Genomic DNA, 16,384 nt, shown 5'->3' with positions numbered 1-16,384 from the left:
AAGTTTAACAGCCATAGTTAAAATTGCAGAAATGCCTGAGTAGTCTGCTGATGTTCAAGAGATATATATATAAGAAATGTGATGGAAAATAGTAATCAGTGATGATAAAAAGTTACAGAAAGCAGTAACATCATCTTACCTGTCCCACATTGTGCCAAGTTTCAAGGATACTACAATGAAAAGTCACAGCTCTTGAGAAACATGCTTCCCTGGGGGCTCTCACAGCCCTCACTTCACTCCATCCTCTTGGCTGGCTGGCTGGCTCTCGGTAAACCAGGGTCTACCTTACAAAGGTGGAAACGGACTAGGTCACTAAAGGCCAGGCTCCAGGGGACAGACCTCAAGCCCTGCTGCTGGTGTCCTGAGCCTGAAGCCTGTGAAAGGAGCGCAGGCCGCTTGACGGAATGGCCCGGAAGCTTGCCTGCTTGGGTGAAATGACCAGCCTTATATCATCAGCTGCGTCCTTGATTACCCCCGCACCCGCCAGTCTGAGGACTGGCGAGCCTGCTTTAATGTCCAGTCTGGACTTCCTGCAGGCCATCTTTTTTTTTTAAATATATTTTATTGATTTTCCACAGAGGGGAAGGAAGAGTGATAGCTAAAAACGTCGATGAGAGAGACATCGACCAGCTGCCCCCTGCACAGCCCCCCACTGTTAAAGTGCTTTTTTTTAAATCAGTCTTTATTCATATTATTACAAAGGTTCCTCATTTCTTCCCCCCTCCACCAGGTTCCCACCCCACCCTCTGCCCTTTCCCCACCCCCCATTGTCCCCATCCATAGGTGCACAGTTTATTTTTTTTTTTTAATAAGTTTTTAATGTTCATATTATTACAAATGTTCCTTCCCCCCCCCCCCCCACCATTGCTCTCCTCCACCAGGTTCCCACCCCACCCCTTTCCCCTCTCCCCATTGTCCTCATCCATAGGTGCACAGTTTATGTTCAGTCTCTTCCCACGCCCCCCCTCCCCTTTTCCCCAAGAATCATCAGTTCACTCCCCTTCCATACCTCTGATTCTATTATATTCAACAGTTAATATTGTTCATCAGATTTTTTTAATTTCCTTGGTTTTTAGATTCATTTGTTGATAGTTACGTATTTGTTGTTCATAATTTTTATCTTTGTTTACTTTCTCTTCTGAAAGAACCCCCTACAGCAATTCATATAATTCTGGTTTGGCGGTGATGAACTCCTTTAGCTTTTTTTTATTAGTGAAGCTCTTTATCTGGCCTTCGATTCTGAGTGATAGCTTTGCTGGGTAGATTATTTTTGGCTGTAGGTTCTTGCTATTCATCACCTTGAATATTTCTTGCCATTCCCTTCTGGCCTGCATGGTTTCTGTTGAGAAGTCAGCTGACAATCGTATAGGTGCTCCTTTATAGGTTACTACCTTCTTTGCTCTTGCTTCTTTTAATATTCTCTCTGTCTTTTGCTCTTGGAATTTTAATAATGATGTGTCTTGGTGTGGTCCTCTTTGGATTCCTTTTGTTTGGAGTTCTGTGCGCTTCCTGGACTTGTAAGTCTAATTCTTTCACCAGGTGGGGGAAGTTTTCTGTCACTATTTCTTTCAGTATGATTTCGATATCTTGCTCTCTCTCATCTTCTGGGACCCCCATAATTCTGATGTTGGTTCGCTTGAAGTTGTCCCAGAGGTTTCTTACATTATCTTCAATTTTCTGGATTCTCTTGCCTTCTAGCTTCTGTGGAGGAGTGTCTTCTGGCTCTTTATGTTCCAAATCTTTGACTTGATTCTTGCGATCTTCCCTTCTGTTTTTAGGACTCTGTAAAATATTTTTTATTTCAGACAATGTATTCTTTATTTCTTGTTGATCCCTTATCATTTCTTGTTGACTCCTTATTAATTCTAGTTGATCTCTTTTCATATCCTCATAGGCCTTATCCATCTTTTCTAGGAAATTCTTGAAAAACCTTATAAGCGTAGATTTGAACTCTATATCCAGATGCTTTTTGTCCTCCATTTCTTTCGTTTGTGATCTCCATAGGTGCACAGTTTATGTTCAGTCTCTTCCCACTTCCACCACTCCCCTTCCCCCACCCTCCCCCGAGAATTGTCAGTCCACTCCCCTCCCATATCTCTGATTCTATTATAATCAACAGTTAATATTCATCAGGTTTTTTAATTTCCTTGTTTTTTGGTTTTTTTTTTAATAAAGTGCATTTTTTAATAGTCAACCTGAATTCTATACAGGTTGTGCCCGCAACCAATTACATGCCCCTGACTGGAATCGAACCCGCAGACCGATACTCTATCCACTGAGCCAAACCAGTTTTGGCTTTTTTTTTTTTTTTAATGATTTTTTTACGAGAGGGAGAGGGATAGTTAGAAACATAGATGAGGCCATCTGCTTTTACGGGGTGAGGTGACCTTTGTGGGGCAGCTCCCAGACTTTGCCTTAGGCCTCTGTACCCCTGTGCAGGAGGAGAGGGGTTGGGACGGGGGGCCAAGCTAAGTAGCCTGATTGCAGGTCCAGAGCTGAGCTCCCAGTTGGGTGCTCCCTTGCTGCTCAGCTCAGCTTCCAGGTCAGCAGGCACAGGGGCCTGAATGCCAGTTGACACAACAAATGGTCCCTGCCTCAGGACCACGCCCAGCCCTGTTCCTGATGGCTTGAGGTGTATCAGAATTAAACTAAGACCCAAAGTGATTTTACTTTGAGCCAAGGAAACTGGAACTTCTGACAACTCACCAAATGAGATATAATACATATGGCTTTGAAGGCACAGAATGTCCCACCATCTGAGTCGTCATCCTTCTCACTCAGGCCCCAGAGGGAGCTTTGGCCTGTGGTTACATGCCTTGTGGGCACACCTGCTGGTCCCCTTAGCCTCTGGAGAGTGCAATGATGGGGTGCAGTGACTGCTATCCTGCCATTTGGGGACCCTTTTGGTATCCCAACTCAACTGGTTATTTAAAACTCATATACAATGAAGCTCACGCCACCTCCACTCTAGAATGTGACCCAAGTCCCATCTCAACTACCCTCCTGTACAGTCCTGGGTAGGGTATGCTTGGGATGTCAGCCCTGCCCACTTTGGCATGTCACCTATAAGGCAGAATCTTCCAGGAGCCCTGGTACCTCATCATAAAGCCAGAGCACAAACCGTGGCCTGCTGCCTGCCCACACCACTGCTCTGCCTGTTGTAATGCCCCACCTCCTCCAGCCCAGAGGACAGCCAGGGACTGGGTCTACTCCAGAACTAGTACCCAGCCACCACCGCTCCCGCCCTCTGGTGCCAGTTTCAGAGCAGCCTGGCTCTGTTCTGAGGCATGGCATCTTTGCTCCCTCTGGACCGAATTTCCTAGAATAAAAAGACTCCCAAGTGACATGACACCAGGATATCAGGCTGAAATTGATTGCAGGGCAAAGGTCTCCAGACCATGTGCCCACCAGCACCTGGGCACAGTGAGTCATCCAAGGGGCCATGCTGTGAATACCTCCAAGCACTGGTCAGGCCTCAGCACCCAGCCACCAACCACTGATGTTTTAGAATCTGCCTCTGACAAGCGGCAACCTCTGCCTTCACAGAGCCCCATGACCTGGAAGTTGGATTTTCATGTAGCCACTGGCCTCAGATTTCCCAGACCTGCATCAGAATGCCCCCTCTTTTGGATTCAGGTTCTCATCCTGACTCCTGACCTTTTACCTGTTTTACCACTGGGACTGCTTCCCTCTTTGGCAGTTAGGGCACCACCTGGGAGCCAGGGCTGAGACCAAGGCTGCCAGAAAGTGAGGGGGCGAGGTGTGCTGTGAGGCCGCTTTCTCACTCCCTGCACTTTCTGGGCCAGGCTCTTAGAGAACACCTTGGTGATGCTGTTCTCTAAGAGGACATCAGCAGGCTACTCAGGCATTTCTGCAATACCAGTGAGGACTGGTACGAGGTATTTCTCTTCCACCAGGTAGCAGACTCCTCCAGCCACCTCACTTGATGGCCACAGGCAGTTAGTTGATTGGGGGAAGACTGAGGAGCACCTTGGGGTGGACACCCGGTGTGCACATGGGTGGGGTTCTGCCTGTAGGTGAGCAGGGCTTGGCAGCTGTCCTTGGTTTCAGAGGGGGAGTGCCAGGACGGAAGGTCTGCCTGTCCAGAGTTGCAGGTGGCTCTCCTTGGGGGCCTGAGGTTTACCTTTGCTGAGTGAGGTATCCCGTTTTGGAAATCTAGGAATTGGATACTGAAGGTGGACCGGCATAAACGGCTCTTGAGGGCAGGCTGGGGACTGCCCCTTGCGGAGTGTGCAATCAGGTGCAGGAGGCTGGGCTGGAGGGTGAGCAGGCAGGTGGGCTGTCTGGACTCTGAATGTGGGTAAGCTGTTGCTATTTCTGACACGGGGGTCCAGGACAGAGACCCTGACTTTAGGGTCTGCAAATGGGTGGGGTTTATGGGCTTCTGGTCAGTGGTCTCAGACTACCCTGGGTAGAGTGGACAGCTTAGGTGGGGGCGGGTGGTGTCCCAGGCACTCTGTTGGGGGGGCCTTGTCCGGAGACCAAAGCATTGATCTTGGAGTTTGGTTCCCTAAGTGAAGGGGCATTCGTGGTGGGACTCTTGGTGCTTTTGGATGCTAGTTCTTTGCTCAGTGCGGTGTCCTAGGTGGAGAGTTTTGGTGGAGAACCTGTCGTGTGGAAGAACATGGATATCTAGTTGTGGGAAGGACCTTGTCCATTCTCTACCTTAACGTGGAGCCGGGTGGCCCACATGCTAGATGCTTGCTGACCCCTGGGTGAGTATGGGACGCCCTGAAAATGCAGGAGACTTCCTGGCCTTGGGTCCTTGCTGGCTCCTTCAAAGGCCACCAGCCTTTGGAGCTAAACACTGGCCTCTCCCTCCCACTCCCCTTCCCGATGAGGGACGGTGGGGGAAGTGGACCTCTGCAGCCACACCGGCCACCTATCAGGGCCCGCCCTTCCCCCACCACATCCCCTCACCCCCCACACACATCGCAGCTCCCAGCCGGCCGGGAAAGCCCCCACCCTCCTCTGTCTTCTCCGGACTCTCGGTCTGGTCTCCGCGCTGGATTCCGGCCCTTCGCTCACTGCCTGTCCTGGCAGCTCCTCCCGGGGTTCCCCGTCCGGCCGCTCCCCCTGGGCAGGCGCAGCCCGGGGCGCTGGGTGGGCGGTAGGAGCGCAGGACCCGGTGCGCCCGCAGCGCGATGCGGGGCGCCGGGTGCGGGGCGGGGCGGGCGCACGTGGCGGGGGGCGCGGAAGGAGGGCCGGCGGGGAGTCCGCTCTGCGGGGCTGAAGCCTCTGCGCAGCTGGGCGGGCGGTGCAGTGTGGGCGGTGGGTGCGCGGCTGGAGATGCACCGCCAGCGGCGCGAGCGGCCAGCTAACGCCCTAAGGGCACACCCACTGCTGCCCCCTCCCAGGGGTTGCGAAGTCCCCACGAGGCAGGAGGAAGTGGGGGACCCTCCGAGATTTCCGAGCCCCTCGGCCCCGCCCGGCAGCCCCTGTGGCGGGGGGAGGGAAGGAAGGTGCCAGAGGGCTCTAGATGAGCTAGGTGTGGGGAAGGCCCAGAGGAGGGATCTGAAAGGAGGGGGAGGCTCTGGCCTTCCGCTCCAGGCCCTGCCCGTGGCTTGCAGGGAGCTCCCCTCTTCCCGGCTTCCCATCTTCTTGCTTTTGCTAACCACCTTTTGGATCTTCTTCCCAGCTGCTTGACTAAAGTTAAGGGTGCTTTTGTTCTTTCTTAATCCTCACCCGATGATAGTTTAACATTGATTTTTAGAGAGTGTGGAAGGGACGGGGAGAGACAGAGAGAGAGACCTCCATGCACATGTGTCCTGGACGAGGCCCGGGATCTAGCCTGGAACCGAGGTGCCAGCCCTTGACTGGAATAGAACCTGGGACCCTTTATTCCAGGGATAGGGGAGGGGTGGGCAGGATTCACGAATTCCCCCGACTGTGCCCTAATACGGGTTTTTAAAAATAATCACCAAAAATCTGAAAACCTATTATGTGCCAAGCTGAGAGCTGAAAACAAGTATGTGGTCTCACTTTATTTTTTGTTGTTGTTGCCCAGATTTATTTTAAATATATTTTATTGATTTTTCACAGAGAGGAAGAGAGAGGGATAGTTAGAAACATCGATGAGAGAGAGTCATCAATCAGCTGCCTCTTGCACACCCCCCACTGGGGATATGCCCGCAACCAAGGTACATGCCCTTGACCGGAATCGAACCCGGGACCCTTCAGTCCCCAAGCCGACGCTCTATCCATTGAGCCAAACTGGTCTCGGCTCACTTTATTATTTTTGTTTTGTTTCTGTTATGGTTGCAGAAGGAGGAACTCACGAGTCCAAAGTGGTGAGGGATTATGAATTTATTAGGTCATCTGGATACCAGATGGGCTGAGCCTCCAAATGGTGCCAGCACCCAGGGACGGGGAGTCAGAGATTTTAAAGGACTCTAGGCGGGCTTTTCTGGGCAGAGAATTCTCTGTGCAGATCCGGATCCTGGGAAAGCCCAGAGGGGAGAGAAAAGGGTCTTAAGTAAGATGTGGTCTAAGTGAAAGGGAATGTCCATTGTGAAGTGGCCTAAAGGTCAGTTCCCAGGGGATGGGGTATCTGATCAGACCTAACAGTTTGTTTTTTACGTGTTCTCACTTTAAATTCCCATTCTCAGTTTAAGAAACAGGCACAAAGGGGCTGCTCTATTCTGGCTGTGGGAGGGGGGTCCGGAGCACAGTGTGCTCTTAGGAGAGGGGAAATGCTCCTTTCCCTCTCGCTGGAAATTGTCAGTGTGGTGGACCAGGTGCCCTGTAAGTGTAGACGGGCACATGCCACCGGGCGGTGCTTACTGTCAGCTCTCTGTAGTTCACCACCACTTTCTGACACCCTGGGAGACCCCTGCCCACCTCACAGCACTGTTCCGAGGGTCAAATTAGTCCGTGGCCCTGTGGAGACCCAACCAGCTGGGGAGTGCAATGACTCGAACAGCACACCCACGCAGGCACACTTCTTTGGCATTCTAACACCATTACTCATTTAAAAGTCCTATACATCATGAAGCCCACATCACCTCCGCCTCAGGTGACTCATATTCCATCCAACTCCCTTCTCGTCTGTCTGGGGCGGGTGTGCACGGCCCTGCAAGAGCCCCTGCCCCTCACCACAGCAGGTCTCCGGAGCCGGGGGCCTGCCACCCACACCACTGCTGCCTCACCTCCTGCTCCAGGGCCTGGAGGTCAGCCAGGGCCACCTCTGTGCTCAGGGCCTGGGCCTCCTCCAGATCCTGCTCCCAGTCCCCTACCTCAATTAGTGGAGATATTAGGGAAGCCTGATCCATTCCGAAGGCACCATTCAATCAGAGAACTCCCCAGATGAAAATAGTCCCCCAAGTGACATGCCACCAGGATATCAGGCTGACACTGGTCCCAGGCTGGGCCTACAGCACCTTAGGACAGAGTCATCCAAGGAAACTCACTGTAAATGGCTCCAAACACAAGCCAGGTCTCAGCACCTGGCCCCAACCACTGATGTTCAGGAGCCCACCTCTGACAAAGACACAATCTTTTCCTTTACACACAGCCCTTGGCCTTGCCCCTGACTGGGAAGATAAGTTTCTGCCAGGACATCTGATATTTTATGTTGGCTTTTTTGAGTTTAGGCTGTTCTTCCTGTCCCATTTCCTGGTCTTTGATCATTATGAGTTTTAAAGGGGGAGAGGCTTATGGGACTAGTTCTACCCTCTTTGGCTGTTGGGGTACCACCTGGGAACTAGGGACATGGCCAGGACCAAGGCAGCCAGGAGATGAGATATGTGTCTTCTCTCCGTACACTCCTGCACCATGTGGGTTGAAGATTCTCAAGGACACTTTTTAAAAAATATATATATTTTATTGGTTTTTTACAGAGAGGAAGGGAGAGGGATAGAGAGCTAGAAACATCGATGAGAGAGTCATCGATCAGCTGCCTCCTGCACACTCCCCACTGGGGATGTGACCGCAACCAATGTACATGCCCTTGACCGGAATCGAACCTGGGACCCCTCAGTCCACAGGCCGACGCCCTATCCACTGAGCCAAACCGGTTTCGGCTCAGGGACACTTTGATAATGGGGTGAATGATGACTGGTATGAGGCATTTTTCTACCAGGTAGCAGCCACCGACAGTTGAAGACTTGGGGAGGTTGAGGAACAAAACAACTTGGGGTTGACTGGATGCTCCATGTGCTTGTGGGTAGGGCCCTGGCCGTTGGGGAGCAGGGTGTGGCAGCTGTCCTCTGCTGTGTGGAGGGTCAGCTGCAGTGCTGGTACGAGGGCTCTACCTGCGGGCTGGCTATTGCTATTTTCTGACAAGGGAGTCTGTGACAGAGACCCTGGCTTTAGGATCTGCAGGTAGATAGCAGTCTATGGCTTCTGATGGGTGGTCCCAGGCTACCCTTAGCTGAATGGAGGCTTGTCGGCAAATAGCTTAGATGGTGCCCCAGAGACTCTCTTTGGAAGACTATATAACCTAGGTTGTCTTGTTTTCAGATTTCAGGAGTTTACAAATAAAATGATTTTTATTTTTATTTTACATTTTTACTGATTTCAGAGAGGAAGGGAGATTGAAATATCAATGATGAGAATCATTGATCAGCTGCCTCCTGCACACCCCCTACAGGGAATGGAGCCCAAAACCTGGGCATGTGCCCTTTACTGGAATTGAACCTGGAACCCTTCAGTCTGCAGGCCATCACTCTATCCACCGAGCCAAATTGGCCAGGACAAATGCTTTGTATCGGGTCTAGTAATAAATAATGTCGTTTTTAAACATTCGTTTAAAATCTTGCTTGGCGTTGACTTGTATTGACATAACCTTCAAACACGTGGTATCTACAGAACATGTGAAGTGCAATTAACAAGTTTTGCTTGAAAAAGTTTGTGTTTGGTTTGGTTTTTGTTGCAAAACTAGGGCTAAGAAGATGGCGGATGAAGAGCATATTCGGCACTGCATGCTTTACGAGTTCCAATTAGGAAGAAAAGCAAGTGAGGCTGCAAAAAACATCTGTAGTGCTCTTGGTCAAGATGCAGTTAGCGCCAGAAAATGCCAGCGTTGGTTTGAGAAATTTCGCGAGGGAAATTTTTCGTTAGATGACAAGAGTGGTCGAGGCCGTGTGTCCAATTTTGATCAAGAAGCTCTTCAAGCTCTTTTGGTGCAAAATCCTCAAATTACCCAACAAGAGCTTGCGACAACTTTAAATTGTTCACAAAAAACAATTTCCAATCAATTGTGTGCACTTGGCAAAGTCCAAAAGTTTGGAAAATGGGTTCCTCATGAGTTGACCGACAACAACCGTAATCAAAGAGTCACAATTTGCAGTTCGCTCCTCTCTCGTCAAAACCGTTAGCCGTTTTTAGAGCAAATTGTTACCGGAGATGAAGAATGGGTAAAGTATGTTAATTTGAAAAGGCAGCCTCAATGGTTGGACAAAAATGAGGCTCCGCAGCCCACGCCAAAACCTGACTTGCATGCGAAAAAAGTGATGTTGTGTGTTTGGTGGAATTTTAAAGGAATTCTTCATTATGAACTTTTACCATCTAACCAAACCATTACAAGTGCAGTGTATAGTGCCCAATTGGAAAGGTTAGCCCAAGCTTTAAGAGAAAAAGAACCCACGCTGATTAATCGGAAGGGCGTAATTCTTCACCACAATAACGCACGACCGCATACTGCAAGAATCACTGCTGAAAAACTGCGCCAGTTGGAATGGGAAGTTCTCCCTCAACCGGCATATTCTCCTGGTATTGCCCCTTCCGATTACCATTTGTTTCGTTCTTTGCAAAACTTTCTTCTTGGAAAAAAATTTAATAATGAAGAATGCCTCAAAAATGCATTGACCGAATTTTTTGCATCAAAATCACAAGAATTTCACAACAGAGGGATTAAAATGCTTCCTGAGTGTTGGGCACAAGTAGTAGAAAACAACGGCAACTATATTGTTGATTAAATTTTGTTGTATTGTTTAAATAAATTCGATTTAAAAAAGTATTAGAAAACGACATTAATTGTTACTAGACCTAATATTTTAAATGGCCAATAAAATAGATCCTGAAGTTATTTGATCATACTTTCCCAATCATATCCTATAACTTGAGCATTCAGGCAAACATCATGTCTTCTTTCTAGTTTCACAGAACTGGCTATTTTTTAAATTAAATAAGCATTATTTGACATTGTGTGAATTTAAGGTGAACAGATATTGATTTGACCCACTTATATGACAGTACGACTGCCACTGTGGTGTAGAGAACACTTCTGATAGTAGGTGTTTGGCTGGAGCTCAGGAGGCCCAGGCTGGGCTCCAGGAACTCTGCAGAGCTGGCTGGGGACAGGCGATCCACAGCATACGATGGGAAATGACACAGCTTCCAGAAAGGTTGGGCACAGAGGAGAGAATAGGCCTGCGGGCAGATGGAAGACGTGGGACCAAGTGGAGGACAGGAGCAGGTTGAGGCATTGCTCCCAGAGTCCACTGAGAAGCAATATGGGGTGTGGCCGGCCTGGGGTCTCCGGGAGGCAGGGTGGCTCTGGGTGTGGGAGAGGCACTTCTTACAGAGAGGGGACCTGGGCTTCTCCCACCCATGCCCTCAGCGTGACCCTGGGGTCCACAGTTGACATTTGGCATTAAAAGTGAATAAATAGCATACATCTGTTGCACAAATACTGATATACTACCTTAAACATCTCCTATTCTATGGATACAACTAAAAAAGTTAGTTAACCCTATAATAACATATCTTCAAGAGGTCAAAATGAGAGTTTAATTTCTTGTGGAATAATAAATATTACGAGATTAAGTGTGAGCAGCAGAGATGTAAATGAACATGGCATCTTTCTGGTTTGAGCCACCTCCATCCCAGGAGGTGACCACATTCCACCCCACTCCTTCTATGCCATCCTGGGGTAGGTGTGCATCACCCCTGCTCATTTAGGCTTGTTGCCTGGAAGGCAAAAAAAGCTTCCAGGAGCCCGTGTACCTGCCCATTCAAATTCTCCAGGGCATTGCCCAGTCGGCACGGCTCAGTGGTTAAGTGTCAACCTATAAACTAGGAGGTCACTGTTCAATTCCCGGTCAGGGCACATGCCCAGTTTGTGGGCTTGATCCCCAATGTGGAGTGTGCAGGAGGCAGCTGATCAATGATTCTCTCTCATCAGTGATGTTTCTATCTCTCTCTCTCCTTTTTTCCCTTCCTCTCTGAAATCAATAAAAATATACTTAAAAAGGAAAATAAGCTGAAACCGGTTTGGCTCAGTGGATAGAGTAGGGGTGTCGAACTCAATCAGAGAAGGGGCCAAAATCTAAAATCCAGCCTAAATCGCGGGCCGAATGGTTTACTGAACAGTCATAAACTGTCATTGTGATGGAAACGCAGCGGAGTGCAGTGATGACAGCGCGGTGCGGGCCACATTGCAAGGTCTGGCGGGACGGATTTGGCCCGCGGGCCTTGTGTTTGACACATGTGGGATAGAGCGTCGGCCTGCGGACTGAAAGGTCCCGGGTTCGATTCCGGTCAAGGGCATGTACCTTGGTTGCGGGCACATCCCCAGTGGGGGGTATGCAAGAGGCAGCTGGTCGATGATTCTCTCATCGATGTTTCTAACTCTCTGTCCCTCTCTCTACCTCTCTGTAAGAAGTCAATAAAATATATTTAAAAAAAAAAAAAAAGGAAAATAAGTTCTCCAGAGCATGGAGCTCAGCCTGCTGCCTACACCACTGCTGGGCCTGCTGTTGTAATGTCTCCATCTCCCACTCCAGGGCGTAATGCTTGTCCCTAGCCTGGAGGAGCTCAGCAGGGACCCCGCTGTGCTCAGGGCCTGGGCCTCCTCTGGATCTTGCTCCCAGACTTCTGCCTCATCTATGGTATGTCCAGGGAGGCCTGGTTCTTAGCAAAGGCCCCACCAAATTGTAGAATTCACCAGAACCCCCCCTCCGTGGGATGATGCTCCGACAAACTGAGCCACACTGGCCAGGACTAGTCCAGGGGTACAGGATGATGCTGAGTCACCTGGCTAGGGCCAAATTGATCTTTAAAGTGCAAGGATTTCAGTAGAAGAGTGATGAAGCAGAGCCGAGCACATACACAGCTTTTGGAGGATGGATTTGGACATCTACCCATGGGGGAAGGGTGTATCTCCACCTTCTAATGCCTCCTCTCTTCTCCAGCTGTAGTCTGTTTGTGGACTGAATGAATGACCCTGAGTAAATCCCAGCCTTCTCAGTTCTGTCTTTCCTCTGGGCCTGGGAGCTCAGTACCTACAGCCACAATCTTTCAAGAATGCTGCCTCAGGTCTGGGTCATCTGGAAACTTCTCAACCCCCACCCCAAGCACCTTGGAGACTGGGTGCATCCTGTTTTGTGAGCCTACTACATTCACCTGCCTGCCCCCACCTGTCAGACTCCTGGCAGGGAGAGGAAGGTGTTGATCTGGAGTTTTCAGGACCCAGAGAAGCACTGCCAGTACCCCACACCAGTAGTCTGGCCATGTAATGGCCTGCGGCTCTTGTCTGCACTGCAGATCCAACTTAGGGCCAGGGCTCTGAACTACCGCTAAAAATATGAAACTGGACCTACACTGCACACTGGAAACAGTTGTTTAGGAGGGAAAATGGAGAATCCCCCAACCCCCTCCGCCTACACATATGTAAAACTATGTAAATGAGGTTAAGAAAATAGTGTTAGCCACCCTCCACACTCTTTGCCAACAATATTACCTTCTTTTTTTAAAATATATATATTTTGCCGAAACCGGTTTGGCACAGTGGATAGAGCGTCGGCCTGCAGACTGAAAGGTCCCAGGTTCGATTTCGGTCAAGGGCATGTACCTTGGTTGCGAGCACATCCCAGTAAGGGGTGTGCAAGAGGCAGCTGATCAATGATTCTCTCATGGATGTTCCTAACTCTCTGTAAAAAATCAATTAAAAAACTGATTTTTTAACCTCTGTAAAAAATCAGTTTTTTGATTTTTTCCTCTCTGTAAAAAATCAATTAAAAAATACAAAAAAATAAAATAAAATAAATATATTTTATTGATTTTTTTTTTTTACAGAGAGGAAGGGAGAGGGATAGAGAGCTAGAAACACTGATGAGAGAGAAACATCAACCAGCTGCCTCCTGTACTTCTCCTCCCCCACAGGGGATGTGCCCGCAACCAATGTAAGTGCCCTTGACCAGAATCAAAACTGGGACCCTTCAGTCTGCAGATCGACGCTCTATCCACTGAGCCAAACCGGTTTCAGCAACAACATTACCTTCTTATTTAGAAAACAGTCTCTATATAATCAGGCCATTCCTGAAAAAATCGCGACTATCCCATGGGTAGTTTGAAGCTAGTGGTTGAAGTTTAGTTTTTTTAAATTTATTTATTTTTAAGTATATATTTTATTGATTTTGTACAGAGAGGAAGGGAGAGAGATAGAGAGTTAGAAACATTGATGAGAGAGAGTCATCGATCAGCTGCCTCTTGCACACCCCCTACTGGGGATATGCCTGCAACCAAGGTACATGCCCTTGACCGGAATCGAACCTGGGACCTTTCATCCCCAAGCAGACGCTCTATCCATTGAGCCAAACCGGTTTTGGCTAGTGGTTGAAGTTTAGAAATAAATTGTAACTCCTACCAATCGATGGGCTTTAATTTTTTATGGCACTTAACTGGAAGCTCCATTCTTGTGTTCATAGGCTAGTATCTCCATCGAAGACTTAAAATCTGATACCTTTGCTGACACCGGTTTGGCTCAGTGGATAGAGCGTGGGCCTGCCAACCGAAAGGTCCTGGTCAAGGAGGGCATGTACCTTCCTTAAGGACACATCCCCATTGGGGGGTGTGCAAGAGGCAGCTGATCCATGTCTCTCTCTCATCAATGTCTCTCTCTCATCGATGTTTCTAACTATCTCTCTCTCTTCCTCTCTGTAAGAAATCAATAAAATATATTAAAAATAAAAAAAATAAAATCTGATACTTTTATGTTTTTATGTGTCTCAAAAGGTAGGGTCGTGGGGGAGGGGTACAGAATCCTTTACACCTGAGGGCCTCTCCGAGTAAATTGAGGGAGTAACAATTGCCCACCAGCTCCTGCACACGCTCAGAGCATGGGAAAGGAGGGGAAATTAAAAAGGGAAACTGCCAGGACTTAAGATGTCTGACCACGGCCAACCCGAGCTCCCGGGCAGGGCCTACCCGCTTCCAAAATGTCCCCGCGCAGCGCTGACGTCACCCCACGGGCTTCACCAGCGAGAGCTCGGGCTCCAATCAGGGCGCGCTCCCTCTGCCCCGGCCCGGCCCCGGACCTGCGTCACTTCCGGTGGTGCAGCAGCCATTTTCTCAGTCGCCAGCGGATCCCGCGCGCCGGAGAAGAGCAGTTCCCCCTGGTTACCAACGCGTTAGTGCTCCCTCCTCCGCGCTGCGGGCGCGGCCAAGGGGCGCTCCCCGCAGACACAGCCGCTCCTCCCCGCAGTGTCCGCGCCGCGGTGACCTCCGCCCGGAGCCAGAGCCGCTGTCTCCCTCCCTCGCCCCCTGACAGGCGCCCTGCTCCGGGGGCCCGGGCCGGCGATGTCAAGCGAGGAGAGCTACCGGGCCATCCTGCGCTACCTGACGAACGAGAGCGAGCCGTACGCGCCGGGCACGGAGGGCAATGTCAAGCGCAAGATCCGCAAGGCGGCCGCCTGCTACGTGGTGCGCGACGGGACGCTGTACTACCAGCGGCGGCAGCGGCACCGCAAGACCTTCGCGGAGCTGGAGGTGGTGCTGCAGCCCGAGCGGCGCTGGGGGCTCATCGAGGCGGCGCACCTGGGCCCGGGCGGCACCCACCACACCCAGCATCAGACCTGGCACGACCTGTCCAAGACGTACTGGTGGCGAGGTAGGATGTCGCCCGCGGCGGCGGCGGCGCGAGGGCGGGCGGGCGGCGTGGGTCCAGGCCGGGCCCGGGCCTGCGTGCAGCACTGCGCGCCCCTCGCCCGGCTCCCCGCACGCCCCCCGCCGGCTCAGCCCACGCGCTGGCGCCGGAGCCGGAGCGGCTGCCAGGCGGAGCCCAGAGGGTGAGGGACGGGAAGGGAGCCGCACTTCCCACAGGAAGGAGGCCTGGAAGCTGGGGGCGGGCACTGGCCCGGGGTGGGGCGAGGGGCTTCCTCGGGGCGGGCGGGGGCGGGGCCGCGGGCGGGGCGGCGCCTCCGGCTTCCCCCGGGGGAGGTCCTGGCCCTGGCGCCTGGCGGCGGTTGCCGGGGCTGCGCGCTACGCCTTTAAGAAGCCGGGCTGCACGGAGGGGGCTGGGGAGGCTCCGCTCACCGCCCCGCTCTCTTCCGGCGCGTCCCCCCCACCCTAGGGTTTGAGCCCCGGGTTTGGGGTTCTCAGCACCCTCTTCCTCGTATTCCTCAAACCGGGGTGCTGCGTTGGAAGGGGGGCGAAATGTAATTGTGTGCAGAAGTGATTCAGAGACATTGGAACTTTCTTTTTTTTTTTTAAGTATATCTCTTCTTTTTTCTTTTTCTTTTTTTTTAAATATATTTTATTGATTTTGTACAGAGAGGAAGAGAGAGAGGGATAGAGAGTTAGAAACATCGATGAGAGAGGGTCATCGATCAGCTGCCTCTTGCACACCCCCACTGGGGATATGCCCGCAACCAAGGCACATGCCCTTGACCAGAATCGAGCCCGGGACCCTTCAGTCCCCAAGCCGACGCTCTATCCATTGAGCCAAACCGGTTTCGGCGGAACTTTTTTTTTTTTTTTTTTTAATTTTTTATTATTGATTATGGTCCCACATAATTGCCCTCATCCCCCCATTCCCATTCCAAACCCCTCCCTACATATGCCCCCACCCCCTGTAGTCCATGGACACTGGCTAGGCCCATATGCATGCACACAAGTGCTTTGGTTGATCTCTTCCCCTTACCCCCACCCTCAGAGGGAAAGTGTGGAACTTTCGTTTTTTTAGGGCAAGAATTTAATGTAAAGAATAGCGTGTTCTCCTAGTTTGAATGTTTTTTATGTTCTTCCCTTTAATACTGTGAGAAGCGCTTTGGAGCTTTTGCGAGGCACTATGGATGCCTTGAAAAAATGCGGTTACTATGATTGTTGGCAGTCAGAGGTACAATGTCAAAGGGTTTGGACGCCTTGGGGACCCGTGTAGGAAGGAGTCCCCGGACGGGCGGGGTGGGCATCGATCCTGCTCTCACGGTGGGAGGCTGGGAGCTGCCGGCGGGAGCAGATGTTGCTCTTTGTAGGAAGGTCTGCAGAGCTGCAGTTCTGCGCCGGACGGTGTTGCCTCCAGGGACGATGTCTGGAGACAGTTGTGGTGGTTGTTTCTGGGGTTGTATTGGCATCCAGTTGCATAGAGGTCGGGGCTGCTGGGCCTTCACAGTGCACAGAACAGGACGCCCCCTTCCCTCCCGCC

At 50.8% G+C, this 16,384-nt stretch overlaps 1 protein-coding gene and 1 long non-coding RNA gene across 4 annotated transcripts in view; one reads left to right on the top strand and one right to left on the bottom strand.

Annotated features, from left to right (window-relative positions):
- Positions 1–11,972: 11,972 nt before the first annotated feature.
- On the bottom strand, positions 11,973–13,337 carry LOC123652653. Its single transcript, XR_006742100.1, has 2 exons — positions 13,241–13,337; positions 11,973–12,703 (listed from the first exon to the last, which is right to left on the bottom strand). It is a non-coding gene; the product is annotated as an uncharacterized LOC123652653 (long non-coding RNA).
- Positions 13,338–13,977: 640 nt separating this feature from the next.
- The window catches only part of ZBTB11 (zinc finger and BTB domain containing 11), a 32,769-nt gene continuing 30,362 nt past the window's right edge, over positions 13,978–16,384 (top strand). The window contains exon 1 of one of the 3 annotated variants that reach the window (XM_036447714.2): positions 13,978–14,851. In XM_036447714.2, coding sequence (XP_036303607.1) covers positions 14,542–14,851 — 310 coding nt within the window. In that variant the 5' untranslated portion in view covers positions 13,978–14,541. The remainder of the gene's footprint in view (positions 14,852–16,384) is intronic. The other 2 variants (XM_036447711.2, XM_036447712.2) reach the window with 2 other exon arrangements.

Source organism: Pipistrellus kuhlii, unplaced genomic scaffold, assembly GCF_014108245.1.
Source record: "Pipistrellus kuhlii isolate mPipKuh1 unplaced genomic scaffold, mPipKuh1.p scaffold_m20_p_2, whole genome shotgun sequence".
NCBI classification, from domain to species: Eukaryota; Metazoa; Chordata; class Mammalia; order Chiroptera; family Vespertilionidae; genus Pipistrellus; species Pipistrellus kuhlii.
This window is presented reverse-complemented; position numbering and strand designations above follow the sequence as displayed.